Source organism: Poecilia reticulata, chromosome 1, assembly GCF_904066995.2.
Source record: "Poecilia reticulata chromosome 1, P_reticulata-male-v2, whole genome shotgun sequence".
Classification (NCBI taxonomy): domain Eukaryota; kingdom Metazoa; phylum Chordata; class Actinopteri; order Cyprinodontiformes; family Poeciliidae; genus Poecilia; species Poecilia reticulata.
Genome location: NC_088830.1, coordinates 34021086 through 34034797, shown reverse-complemented (window position 1 = coordinate 34034797; position 13712 = coordinate 34021086). Strand labels below are relative to the sequence as shown.

At 44.2% G+C, this 13712-nt stretch overlaps 2 protein-coding genes across 9 annotated transcripts in view; one reads left to right on the top strand and one right to left on the bottom strand.

The window, feature by feature from the left end:
* The first annotated feature begins 486 nt into the window (after positions 1 to 486).
* On the top strand, positions 487 to 9743 carry LOC103472223 (CD209 antigen-like protein A). 5 transcript variants are annotated; one of them, XR_014089468.1, is made up of 7 exons: positions 487 to 1524; positions 1896 to 2003; positions 2359 to 2448; positions 3895 to 4113; positions 6514 to 6789; positions 8220 to 8361; positions 9465 to 9743. XR_014089468.1 is itself a non-coding variant. In XM_008421694.3 (7 exons), exons 2-7 carry the CDS (start codon positions 1940 to 1942, stop codon positions 9468 to 9470), a joined length of 768 nt encoding a protein of 255 aa, XP_008419916.2. In that variant the 5' UTR covers positions 492 to 1524; positions 1926 to 1939; the 3' UTR covers positions 9471 to 9743. The 5 variants fall into 5 exon arrangements, 4 of the variants coding, with proteins under 4 accessions (XP_008419952.2, XP_008419916.2, XP_008419907.2 ...); XM_008421694.3 differs by having other exon boundaries at positions 492 to 1524; positions 1926 to 2003; positions 6514 to 6760; XM_008421685.3 differs by having other exon boundaries at positions 492 to 1524; positions 6514 to 6760.
* LOC103472201 (uncharacterized) overlaps positions 9544 to 13712 on the bottom strand; it is a 13114-nt gene continuing 8945 nt past the window's right edge. For all 4 annotated transcript variants that reach the window (XR_534822.3, XR_014089482.1, XR_014089483.1 and 1 more), the window contains 2 exons: positions 10572 to 10717; positions 9544 to 9633 (listed from right to left, as the gene is read on the bottom strand). Coding sequence is in view for 1 of the 4 variants with exons in the window: in XM_081611921.1 (XP_081468047.1) it covers positions 9566 to 9633; positions 10572 to 10717 (214 nt within the window). In the remaining 3 variants the exon portion in view is untranslated. The remainder of the gene's footprint in view (positions 9634 to 10571; positions 10718 to 13712) is intronic.

The window sequence follows — 13712 nt, the reverse complement described above, 5'->3', positions numbered from 1 at the left end:
AGTCTTCAGTTTTCACCAGAAAAACTCAAACTGCTTCTGTGTCCATGTAAGTAACAAAGTCCGTTTGGTTCTGATCGGATTCATGAAACCAGGACGGACTTTCTGAGGAAGCCGATGATCAATAAAGCGTCTTTTGGTTCCTTACGGAAAAAGAACCAAAGTTCATTCTGAGCTTCCTCTGAGTCTGGACCGGACCGGACCGGACCGGATCAAACCGGACCGAACCGGATCAAACCGGACCGGACCGAACCGGACCGGATCAAACCAGATCGAACCGGATCGAACCGGACCGGATCAAACCGGACCGAACCGGACCAGATCAAACCAGATCGAACCGGACCGGATCAAACCGGAACGAACCGGATCGAACCGGACCGGATCAAACCGGACCGGACCGAACCGGATCAAACCGGACCGGACCGAACCGGACCGGATCAAACCAGATCGAACCGGATCGAACCGGACCGAACCGGATCGGACTGGACCGGGTTAACATCTGAACCCGTCTGTAAACACAGAACTTCAGTGTCGTTTCTTCAACCTGTGTTTCCGTCCAGCAAACTGAATTTACCAACAGATATTCTCTCCAGCTCTGAGGAACATTAGTTCAGATAAAAAAAAACTAAAACTGACTTTAAAGCTTTTAACCGTAAATTTAAAATGATGCAATCAAATGAAAACATTTTTAACAGGAAGTGAAGCTGCACACTTCCTGTTGGATGTTTAGATGAAACTCGTCGTTTCAGTTTTAGGATTTTTTTCTGTTCTGTCAACAGGAACATTTTGTGTCTCAGGGTGGAAAAAGTTAAATCTAAAGCGGTTCTGTTTAGGTTCTGGTTCTTCTCATTTAAGAGGCCGATGCAGGTCAGAACCCAAAAATAAGAAACCAGCAGCCAAGTCCAGAGAAAAGGTTAAAATCCTGAAGACGTGTTGGAACATGCAGTCTGGAAGTTGATGACATGAGCAGCTGAACTTCAATCATCTCCAGCAGAAACGTGGCGGCGATCAGATCTCAGTGGAACATGAAGAACCTGCATCTGCAGCAAAGAGTCCAGGTGAGGAAAATAATCCCACATCTGGACGCCTTCATGCTGAAACACGGAGAGCATTACAGCTGCTTCTGTTTGATTGGTTCTGGTTCTGGATGCAGACCAGAACCAGAACCTGAGAGGTCTGCAGGTTGACCCAGCAGCAGATCTTTGTGGTTCTGATCCGTTCAGTGATTTATAAACAGCTTCCTGCAGAGCCTCAGTCAGAACAAACTGCATTTATTTCACCGAGACGTTTGCTAGAAGCTTCTGGAACAGAAACGGGTTAAACCCATAACTGTGAGAATGAAGTCCTGAGGTCCGATTGGTCCGATTGGTGACATAAGACCAGCTCAGCAGAACCCGGTACCGTAAAAAGTGTCATCTGGTGGTTTGAGACTGCAGAGAACTGAGGAGGAGCCAGAAACCATCAGAACTTCCTCTGTTCCGTCTTCACCTCTGAGCAGAAGTTCGTCCGGTTCTGACCAACCCGTCTGTAAGTACAGAACTTTCTGTGTCAGTTTTTACCAGAGTTCTGTTTGTTGTTCTGGTTCCTCCTGGTTTTATCAACACTTTTCTGTCTCATCGTAATTCACACAAAATGAACTTAGAAACTTTTATTCAACTTTTAAACAAATGAGGAAATGAATGTTGTTAAAATATAAAACAGGAAATATGCAGCAAGACGAGCCTCGTTGTTTCCTGCTGTTTGATATTTAGATGAAGTTTTTATTAATACATTTTCTCAGTTTAAATAGCTGTAAACTGTTTCTGTTTAGTTTTTCTGTCCTTTTTATTATGATTCTGCCAAAGAAGCAGCAACAGAAGCAGGAAATGAAAAACCAAACGTCAGTTTTTACCTCTCAGCTCAACATCCTGATCCTCTCCGACCTCCAGCTGTCAGCAGAAACATGGCGGCGATCGATCGGATCTCAGTGGAACATGAAGAACCTGCATCTGCAGCAAAGAGTCCAGGTGAGGAAAATAATCCCTCAGATTACCTGAAGCACGACGGCTACTGATGACATCATCAAGGTTTATGGAGAAACTTCACATCTGAAAATGTTAAAACGTCACAGACACACACACACACAGACACACACACACACACACACACACACACACACACACACACACACACACACACACACAGACACACACGCAGACACACACACACACACACACACACACACACGCACACACACACACACACACACACACACACACACACACACACACACACAGACACACACACAGACACACACACACACACACACACCCAGAATGAACCAGTAACCCTGACCCTCTCTCCGTTTCTCTCCTTCTGCAGGACGAATCGTTTTCTCTCTTCTTCTCCTGATGTTCGGTTTTCTCTGCATCCTCCAATCGGCCCTCAACGTCTCGCTGCGTCTGACTTCCTGTGAGTTCGTCGCAGCTTCCTGTCTGACAGGACGTTCCAAACTTTGACCGAAAACTAGTCTGAGGTAGACGCTGCTTCCAGGCTTTGACTAGACCAGCTTCCTGCCACTGCGCTGAATGAACTCTGGATCAGCGGTCATCAGATGATCAGGAGGTTTGATTCCAGCCAGGCTGCCTCCTGATCTGTGTGTCAGTATGAATGTGTGTGTGAGGACAGGAGGGTGAAAGTGGGAAAGACTAGAAAAACATTTGATGGGTTTGGTCCATTCCCAGTGAAACTGCAGCCCAACAGCAGATGGTTCTGTTGGGAACATTTGGACTCCAGTTGCCGGGTCCAGCTGAGGTTTGGTGATGGATCCTGGTAGAACCTGAGCCTCAGCAGGTCCGAGGCCTCCTGGCTGTTCGGGTGCAGCGGCTGCTGCTCGGCGCCTAAACCTCTACTTCCTGTCGCCAGTCAAACAGACCTCAAGTAAAAAGAGAAAAATGAAAGTACTTCCAGAAAGTACCAGATGTGCAGCAGACCACAGACCGCATATGCAGTCAGGTCTTCAGTTACAGTACCAACCAATCAAACTCATTGATTGGTTACAGAACGATTTGTGTTTGCTGATGGCTGTGAATGAGCTCCTGAATGCTCAGCCAGTTCTGCAGCCCAGTGACGGGAACCTTTGACTGCTGCTCTCTTGGTTCTGGACCCGTTGGTTCTGGACCCGTTGGTTCCCATTGGCTCTCTGAGACGAGGCGGGCTGACGGTGGGCTATAGGGACCAAGCGAGGTTCTGCTCGGCGCTCCGGGTCTCGATACGAGGTGGAGTGGTGAAGCTGTTCAGGTAATGAAGAAGGTAGCGTCTGCTGTCTGGGCGATGAAGGAGCAGAAGCCTTCTGGCTGATTCCCCCTTAGCGCCCCCTGTGGGGCAGCTGCTGCCACCGTGACCCGGCAGCTGAAGGCCACAATGAGGCCGACAGAGTTTGACTTGATCAAGTCAGTCATGCAAGAAAGGAAACCTCTTGAGTTTGGACATGTCAGCTACCAGCGACTCTATGGAACAACTGAAGTGCCAAGACAGGATCGGTAAAAAACACTTCATGCGCAGGTTGTCTGGACTCTCCATGGGGATGAGGGAGGATCAGAAGGCATTTTATAAAAACATATGGAATAATTTTAAATGACTGGACCAATCTCTCTCTCTCTCTGTGTTTCTGCATCTTTTCGCTTTGACATTTGTTCCGACATAAAGTTTTCATGTTGATCTCTGTTCCATGTGAGCATGAAGGATTCATTAGTGACAAACTGACAATCGAACGGCTGCATCCAGTCGTTTGAGACGCTGATGTTGTAACCATGACGATGGTTCAGGCTGTTGTGCAGCTTTGGAAGATACGTTTAGCTCAAGCATCAGATTCACAGATCAACGTTTGTGAGAATAAACTTACTTTGTGCACCACAGATGGTTCCCACTGCCCAGAGGACTCTGGCTCCGTCTGTCCCTCCGTCTGTCCCACCGTCTGTCCCTCCGTCTGTCCCACCGGGGAACCCAACCAGAACCCGACTTCACAAGCTGCGGGGGAGACGCCTGAAGCCCTGATTGCACAGATTCAACAGATGAAAATGCTGTTATGTGTTTATGGCAGCGAGGTCGAACACCTTGATGTGAATTTAACAGCATGTGAGTATGTGGGACAAAATCCCTCAGAGAACTGCCTACCTGCCTGCACGCACACCAGCAGGGGCCGTTGCCATGGTTGCTCCAACAGGTGGTGGCAGCTGCAAGGTGTTTGTATAAATGAAAGAACCTCATGCAGTTTTCTACACCTGAATGTTTCTGTGCTGCTCTGCGTCCGTCTGCCCAGAGCGAAAGCTGCTGTCCTTCACACATCAGGCTCTGCTGGCCGGTAATCTCTGCTGGCCGGTAATCTCTGCTGGCCGGTAATCTCTGCTGGCCGGTAATCTCTGCTGGCCGGTAATCTCTGCTGGCCGGTAATCTCTGCTGGCCGGTAATCTCTGCTGGCCGGTAATCTCTGCTGGCCGGTAATCTCTGCTGGCCGGTAATCTCTGATGGCCGGTAATCTCTGCTGGCCGGTAATCTCTGCTGGCCGGTAATCTCTGCTGGCCGGTAATCTCTGCTGGCCGGTAATCTCTGCTGGCCGGTAATCTCTGCTGGCCGGTAATGTCTGCTGGCCGGTAATGTCTGCTGGCCGGTAATCTCTGCTGGCCAGTAATGTCCAGTAATGTGGCAAAACATTGTTTGTTTTGGCGTTAATCTGTCCCACAGACATGCAGCAGATAATCTGCATCACCTTTTCTGGGCAAAGTACAAATAAAGTGATGGTGGCTGGAAGGATTCACAGCAGGATGTCCATCATGTCTGGCTCGTTCTCATCAAAGTCCACCACTATGTGGCGCTGTGAATAAGATACATTTATTATGCATGAACAGCTGATCGGCTTTTTGCCGCGGTCTGACCTGACGTATTTAACGTGGAGATGGTTGAAGGTGGGGATTTATGCACAGAAATGTGAAAAATGCTTCAAACATTTTAAAAATCACATCCATCCAAATGAGCTCAGACTTTCAGATTTTCTCTTTCTCCTGCTCTGTGTTCGTATCTCCCTCCTTTGTGATAAACACTAAAATCTGTATCTTCCTAACTGTGTGAGCTCTTACTGTCCACAGAACAGAAGAAACTCATGCAGCATAAAACACGAGCAGCTTTGGTTATTCTGCTATTTTCAGCTTTTAGCTCACAAAGCCTCCATCCGTTTGGCCACTAGATGGAGCCAAATCCACGTCAATGTGCGGGTTTAATGTTCACACCTGATTGGGCCTCAACACCTTCACAATATATATATTTAATTATCTTAAAATAATGCAGTTTTCTCCCCCAACCAGCTTTGCAATTCATTTACACAGAAATAAATTCTCATGTATGAAAGTACAGAGAGGAAGAAACCAACAGGAAGTCGTCTTTTATCCAGGCCGAATCAAAAGCCGCCCACTTCCTGTGCACACCTGAGGACAGGTTGTTTCCTGTACCTCATTTTATTCAATTCCCCTTTTGGATCAATAAAGTACTTTTGAATTTAAATGGATTGCCAACAGGTTGCTTTTCTTAGTTGTAAAAGATTATAAGACATAAAAAATGTGATTATTGTCATCAGCTGAACAACGTTTCACATCCTTTATTGTCAATATAGTTAAACATTGTCTGACTTTATGTAGAAATAATAGCAGCTGTTGAACCGTTGAAGCCACCGAGTCAGACTGTTTATTCACACACGTTATGATTCAGGTGCCTGTGGCTCTGCCTGCATTTATAATATTATAATGACTCATTATTATGGCTCTTTTATGAACATCTGCTTGCAAAGGGAAGGAGGCAGGAACTCATTATAACTGCTTTCAGTTCTAGTTTTCATTATTTTTATTTTATATATGTTCCACACGTTTGAGAAGCAAAATCTTCTCGTTGTGTCGAATATTTGCTCCTGCTTTTTAAACACAGCAACAGAAAATCTACTCTTTGATCTTTCACCATGTTTTTCCCTGCAGTTTTGCTTTGTTTCTTCCACTTTTGAGAAATTCTTTAGTCTCCATTTAATTCAGCTGCTAAACACCTGGGTGGGCCAAGCCCCGCCTTCAAGGAGCAGCTCCTCCCCCTGGCTCCTTCAGACTAGCCAGCAGCAATCAGCTGTTTATAGCGGCTGCTGCTCAGAGCAACGCAGGTAAAAACATTAAGGGGTTAATAGAGGAGCCATGTTGGACGACTTCCTGGAGAGAGAACAGGTCTCTGTCTCTTAAAGAGACAGAGACCCAATTTCAAGGTGTTAAATCAGGAAGTTTCTTTTAGTCCCGTTTGCGTCCCAATCCTGTTGCTTTGCCTGATGACCTCTGAGTGACCTCTGAGTCAGGCACCAGACTGCTGAAAGCATTTCACTCAAAATGTAACTTACTGATGGACAGATGATCAGGACTTTCATATTAAAACCTGCAACAGCCTGTTTATGTCTGCCGTCATTTCCATCATCGGACTGACCATCAGTGGTTTTGGTTCTGTCTGTTCTTCCAGGGCCCAGTTCCTTCAAGCAACAGTTGGCTACATTTTGTCCAAGCATCTACTACATTTCCTCTGCCAGGGCGACATGGGGGGACAGCAGGAACGACTGTCTGAACAGAGGAGCAGACCTGGTGATCATCAACAGCAGAGAGGAGCAGGACTTCCTGACTTGGTTCAAAAAGAGGCTTTGGATCGGACTGACCGACGCTGAGAAGGAGGGAGGATGGAAATGGGTGGACGGGACTCGACTGAACACCAGGTCAGTGGTTAGAGGACCAGCAGGTCCAGGTTGGTGACGTTTCCAAGCTGAGTCTGACAACAGTCGGGTTCATCTGTAACTCAGGGATTTCACCAGATTTAATAAAATCGTGTTTGCAGAAAAAAGGAAATGAAACTATGATGTTATTATCAAGGCCTCATTTGGCCTGAGGAACAGCTGAGGTATTTATCGCATCAACTTAAAAACTCTCAGCAATGCGGCCGCCTCCAGTTCTTTCTGGACCAGCAAACATTCGTTATCGATTTGTGTAAATAAAATGTTAAACTTTTCTCTCCATGAGACGTTTCTGCATTTGGGTCAAGAAGCTAAACGCCACCATGACAAAATCATTTCTTTCTTTACTTTTTACTTGAATATTAGTGGTTCAAATTAACCATTATTATTATTGTTGTTGTTATAATTTAAACTGGTTGGGTGAGTTATTTGTATTTCCAATTTTATGTCACTTAGCTTGGCTTGATATTGGTTTTTCAAAATGTAACTGGTTATTTTGTTTTATTGTCCTAAATAATGAACTTGAATTAAAAACCAAGTTAAGTCTGTAAAGGGATTATTAGGAAGGGCATTAAAGTGACTGAAGTTTAATTAAAATTGTAAAAATAAAAGTAAGAAACATGAGGGAGACGGTTCTTAGGTAGCTGCAGCAAACAAGATGGTGTCAGGATTCAGGAAACCACTGACCTGGTCAGTCGAGTCCCGTCCACCCATTTCAGCGTCGGTCCGATTGGTCAGGATGCAGGAAGGAGGACATGAGGCCAAAACTTTCAGTAGATGTGAGCTGGTTTATTAGCCTTGATGCTCAGTGCTGCCAGCAGGCTGAAATAACAATAAATTGCCATTAAGCTCATGTATTACAGCAATAGAGGTTCAACTTGTACAAACTCAGTGAAAACCCACCGACAGCCTTTTGGCTGAATTTAACATAAGAGGCACTTTGGCGCCATCATGTGGCCAGATACAATCCCTACACAATGGCGGCAGCTGGCAGCGCATGCGCTTCATAACTCCATCTGCCCTAATAACTCAGTGACAGCAAAAACAGATGCAGCAGAAACGCAGTTACAAATAATGGGATTTAAGGCAAACCTACGGAGGCTGAGCGGGCTCAGCTGAGTTCTCAGCTCAGAGCCCACAACATCCCGTAGTTTATATAATCATATAATAAACTGAATCTATAAACAAACAGAACGCGATGACCTACTTTCTGTCATCAACTCAACACTCGGAGCATCACTTCTCAGGACGACGCCAGGTGTTCGGCCTCACATGCTGAAAATGCAGGAACTGACCCGGAAGTAGTGCAGCTCTAAAAACTTCCTGGAAAAATCTCTAGACCAATATTACTGAAAAATACAGAAATGTCAGCTCCTTTTATACAGGAGCAACAAGCTGAAGGTTTTCATTTGCTGACTGATGTTTTCATGCGTTTGGTTTTCAGTTACTGGGGTCATGATGAGCCGAACAGTGATCTGGGTACAAACGAAGACTGTGGAGAAATGAGATTTTATGAATCGGAAAACAACTGGAATGATGTTCCCTGTGACATGGAAAACTCCTGGATCTGTGAAAGAAAACTGCAGGTGAATAATTGATCAGGTGTTTCAGTAGAAACGTTTCCTTCATGTTGGACATGTCGGGTCACAGAAGGAGTTTTGGTTTTTTACTGGAACCTGATAGAAACGTTTCTGGTCCAGGATTAAATTACGATGCTGTTAATTTAATCCTAAATTCACTGGTCATCAGTGGGTTAGCACAGCGTCAAGGCAAGAGGGCGGCAGTGACCTTTGAACCTGGGAAGAACAAGGGTCATCTTTAGGGGAAGATTATTCCCAGGAGGAAGATGTCTCAGATGTCTCAGATGTCTCAGCAGGCTCAGTCCAAGGTCAGAGGTCAGAGAAATGGGCAGAAACCCAGATCTCCATCTCAGTTAGCAGATTAAAGGTCATGACCTGAACCAGTATTCGCTGCTCGGAAGGATTGAAGGAGGAAGTTTCTTCTCTCTGGAAATAAGATGGCCGCCGGACTGAGGTCAGCAGAGACGAGACGAGAGATGAGATATTGGACCGGGACGGACAGAACCGGGACAGACAGAACCAAAGACATCAGATCAGCAGAAACATCTCATGCCAACTGTCAAGCATGGTGGTGGAAGTATGAGGATCTGGGCTGGGTCTGGACAGCTTGCGGTCTTTAACTGGACCATGTAGGCCGAACATGAGTCCATCTGTCCCCAAACAGAACCAGGATCCAAACAGCAGAATGGATGAAACCAAAAATTATCAAAATATTTTACAATTCCTGAAAATGACAGCAGGATGTTTTTGTTCCTGTTGACTAGAATTAAATTTAGAACCATGAAGATGATTAGATTTTAATTGCTCATCATCAAAATCAGGTTTTATAGTTTTGTTTCATGTGAGAAGAGATTTTTATCTTTAACTGCCAGAGACGTTTTCTCTTTGTTGATCCATCGACACTGAGATGTTTCTGTCAGAATCACTTTTATTTCAGATTGTGTGAGAATTATTAGTCATTTTGTTTACATTTTGTGATTTTCCTGATGTTTGTCTGCGTTGCCGTTGGTAACCAGGTAGATGAATGATGTCAGGTGTTCTGTGTGAACACGTGGATGTTTGTCTGCGTTGCCGTTGGTAACCAGGTTGTTTCCTCCTCCGGTCATCAGGGATGAAGATGGGGCGCAGCAGGAAGACTCGCTCCGCCCCGACCTCTGACCTCAGCAGGTAAAGGTCCACCAGGTGGCGCCGGTCGGAGCAGGACGATGTTTCATGTTTCGGGTCGGACCCCCACTGGGTCCAGAGCTGCAGCTCCTTGTTGCTTCTTCACGTCTGAAACTGTTGAAGCTTTAATCTGAATTCAGCTTTGCTTTGATTTTCACTTTATTATCTGTTAATCTTTCATGTCAGAATGAAAAATGATAATAAACTCGTTTCATTTCTCCTGAGTTTTTGTGAAACGTGTTTGATTTTTACGTTTATTGAATCAGAAACTTTGCCGTCATAAAGTCTGAATAGATTTTAGGACAATAATAAAGAAATAAAAAGATTTTATTTCCTCAGATCCTGTTTTTATTCATCAGTTTGATTCTTTGAGCTTCAGTTTCATTAAACTGAAACATCGCAGCGTTCTGAGGTTTTGGCTCATTGTGAACATATTAACGTCCTGCAGTAACAACAAGCTCACAGTCTGAAGCTTCAGATGCAGAAACGGAATGAAAATAAGAACCAGGAATATAAAATTATAGCTGCTGAGACTCTGATTATTTACTCATCTCTGCATTAACAGAAAGACGGGATTCATTTTGATCTGATTTATTTATTTCAAGCAGCTTTTTAAAAACAATCGTTCCTCAGAGGTTCTTCAGGAAGAACTCGCTGCTTCATCGTTCTCCAGTTTTAAACGTTTCTTTGAGTTTCAGCAGCTTCTCAGATTCAGCCGTTTTCCGACTCGGATGTCTGAGTTTCTGCTCTGATAGTCGTTTGGTTCAAAAGCAGGAATGAGGAAAACAAGCATTTCAAGGAAAACATCAAATGCCTTCAAGGCAACAAGCCACTTTAATATCTGATCGCCGGTCAGGAGGCCAATAAGACATTTATTAATCAGGTCAATAATCAGTTAATGATCTTTATTCTGCTGTTGACAAAACAATAAATCATTTTTCTTTTTAAGTGTTTTTATTATATTTATATCAGATCAAACTGAAACATTTACTCAAACTAACAGCCAGACGGTGCGGAGAAACTTCAGAGTAACTGAAAACCGCATCACAAACCTTTGACTAGGCCGAGTCCCATCGACCCATTTCCATCCCCAGTCAACCCGACTCGCAGGACGCATGAAGTCCGAAGCTGAACGGAACCGACCAGGAAATGGTTCCGTCTGACCAGGGCCGTGCAGAGGCCATTAAAGGGGCAGGAGCTGAAAACAAACAAAGGGCCACCTCATTATAGGACAGAATATTAAAGCCTCTCAGCTTTCAGAGTTTAATAAACAATGATAAATTATAAAAATGTGACAAATACAATCAAAGCTATATGAACATCTCCATATAGAGCATAACTCTATGCCTATGTAAGATATTTTATTAGTAATTTCTTTCTGCATTTTGTTATAGGAAAGTTTTGCAATATTCAAACCTGCAATTTAGCAGGATATGTAAATCAGTAAATCAGAGCTGGACCACCAGACATATTTAGTCTTTACAGAATTAAAATATAAACTAGGGCTCAATGCAGCCTTTCAGTGACTGTAATCTATAAAACACAGATCTGCCTGTTGGCTGCAGTGGAGACGCAGAGGCCTGTCAGTGTCTGTTGTATTTCATTACCTCTCTGCTTAAACCGCGACTCTGAGCTGAAACAGAAACGATTCTTCAACGTTTTCCATCATCTGACAAGCAGCAGGTCTCCACTTTATTCACCAAAAACGGTTTTTAATTCAGCAAAAACTGATCTGTGATCTGGAACGTTCGCTACGTTGAGCTCCAGTTAGCCGCTTTCACACTGTGCGAGAGGCAACTGGGTCATGCGTCACGGGCAAAAGGTCAAAGGTTACAAGGTGACCAGAGGGCTTATCATTATTAAAAAACTCAAAAAAAAAACAAAAAAAAATGTAGTACATGTTTTTTTAGAAAAAAAATTGACCAAAAGGGCACTTTGGGGCCAGGAGCAAAAGGGGCAGGTGCTCAAGCCCCCCCTGCCCCCCTCGCCCCCCCTGCACCTGCCTGGATCTGAGATCCAAACTAACACAGAGAGCAGAATCTGGTCCAATCTGGTCCCCCCCACTCTGCGCACCGTTGATTGGTGGGCGGGGCCGATGCGAGGTGTGTGTCTTTGTTTGTCCCACTGTTGCTACATGTTGGCTTCTGTGTTTGATCTGCTGGTCTGTTGCTCTGCTGTGTTACCGGCTGCAGAATCCCTGGTATTTCCAGGTCAGCTTCAACTCTTTCCATGTCAGAAATCTTTAAGCGAAACCTCGTTACGTATAACTTCTGTCTATAACGACTAAAAGCAGAAGGTTTTACGTCCAACCAGAGGATCAACGCAGCTCAAAGATTCAACAGACCAGGAATAATCTGCCTGTAATCTGAGACAATCCACTGAGCAATAAACCAGATTCCATCACACCTGGACACACCTGGACACACGTTCCAGGTGTGTCCAGGTGTGGAAACCTGAAACATGGAAGCAGCTGATCATCATTTCCATGTCTGAATCTTCAGCAGCGTTAAAAACATCATTAAAGGTCTGGAAGTTTGTGACTGTAGGAAAACAATGTTGATTAAAAGTCAGAGATTAGATTTGAAACAATAGATTCCACTGAATACTGATGGTTGAAGAGCAACGGGTCAGAAATCTGCTTCACTTCTTCCTGTTGGTTTTCATCTTCAGAAACACAAAACAAGCAGGTGGCTCCATTTATAGGTCTGAAGAGAGAGCAGACATATTGATGAAACATGTAATCATGAATTTTAAATGTGAGAACATTAAAAACACTAACAGCTTTAACTTCCTGCTCAACTTAATCCCTTCATTTTATTCGTTTTTGTGACAAACAAGCAGGAAGTTGGGATGTCGTCAGTTTGTCCTCCAGCAGCTCGAAGCAGCAGAACTACAGACAGATCAGAGGTTCTGTTTAGTCCCGGCCCGGTTCTGACAAACCTGTTCACATCTGGACCTGTTTCCAGGTTAGAGTTCAGGCTAACCTGAGAACAGCAGAACCATGTTCAGTCATCCAACATGCAGTCATAATTCAGCTCATCAGGTCCTCCGTCTGTTTCTCTGATCCAGCTCGTTGGTGAAACCGGGTCAAACAAGCCCGGTTCTGGAGGCGGACCTCAGGGTTCACTGGCTGACATGTTTTCACCTCATCAGGACCAGAAAGATGATTTAAACCCAGATGAGCTGGACAACATGGTGGTTTAGCGCCCCCCAGTGGCCATTTATTTATTAACAGAGACACAACATTGAAGAGGTGTAGTACCTCATATCAACCAGAAGAGGGCGCCAATAGCCCAGCAGGCCGCTGATCCGCCCTGATTGGAGGATTTGAACAGTTTCCAGGGATGCGGGCTTTAACAGAACCGAGTTCTGGTCAGAACCTTTGAAACTTTGGATCATTCCTGGACATTTGCTGAAAACAGTGGCTACGTTTTTAAGAACTGCTCTCAGAAACTCTATCTTTTCAGAAAACCCAGAGACCTCAGGGTTAAACAAGGTTGTGTTTTAACTTCTCATCTCCTCGGCTGGTTTGGTCACATGAGCTGCAGACTAACAGACAAACTTTTAAGAATAGTTTGAATAGCAGGTAAAATATCAGGCAAATGACGGTGAAACCAGAAACATCTCAACGGTTTGCTGAAAGAACATGGATGAATATTTCAGCCCATCCTCTTTATTCATCCGTTTGACCCTCTGAGCTCATGAAGGCGTCACTGTTTCCCTCTGGTGCCTGAGAACATCGATTAGACGTCATTCATTGATGGTGCAATAATTATTCTGAACCAAACTACATTATTTACCTGAAGCGTCCAAAGTGCTGCTCTATGAACGAATGATTGATATTGTGATTCTATGAATGTTTTATTTGATCACTTTAGAGTCAAAGGAACATTTCCACCATCATAGACCAAATAGATTCATCTTATTTGTCTTTTTGTATAAGACTCTACCAACAAAAACTCTCAGAATATAAATGGCACCTTAAAAGCAAGATGTGAATTTTTACTTGTATGTTTAACCAGATTTGTCTTTTTTCAGTGAACTTGATTCATTTGTTCATTATTGACCTTTTCTCAAATAACTTTCTCATGTATACATTGTAAATGATTCTTACTATTATGGGTGTAGCGATACAATAACTTCACGATATACGATATTCTGGTCACAATGCGATATGTATCACGATATTTGTT

Excerpts from the sequence above, each read along its gene's own strand:
- LOC103472223 (XM_008421694.3), top strand. The coding sequence starts at position 1,940 with ATGGCGGCGATCGATCGGATCTCAGTGGAACATGAAGAACCTGCATCT. Across the intron at positions 2,449-3,894 it reads CTCGCTGCGTCTGACTTCCT|ATGGTTCCCACTGCCCAGAG; the intron begins GTGAGTTCGTCG and ends TGTGCACCACAG. Across the intron at positions 6,761-8,219 it reads GGGACTCGACTGAACACCAG|TTACTGGGGTCATGATGAGC; the intron begins GTCAGTGGTTAG and ends TTTGGTTTTCAG.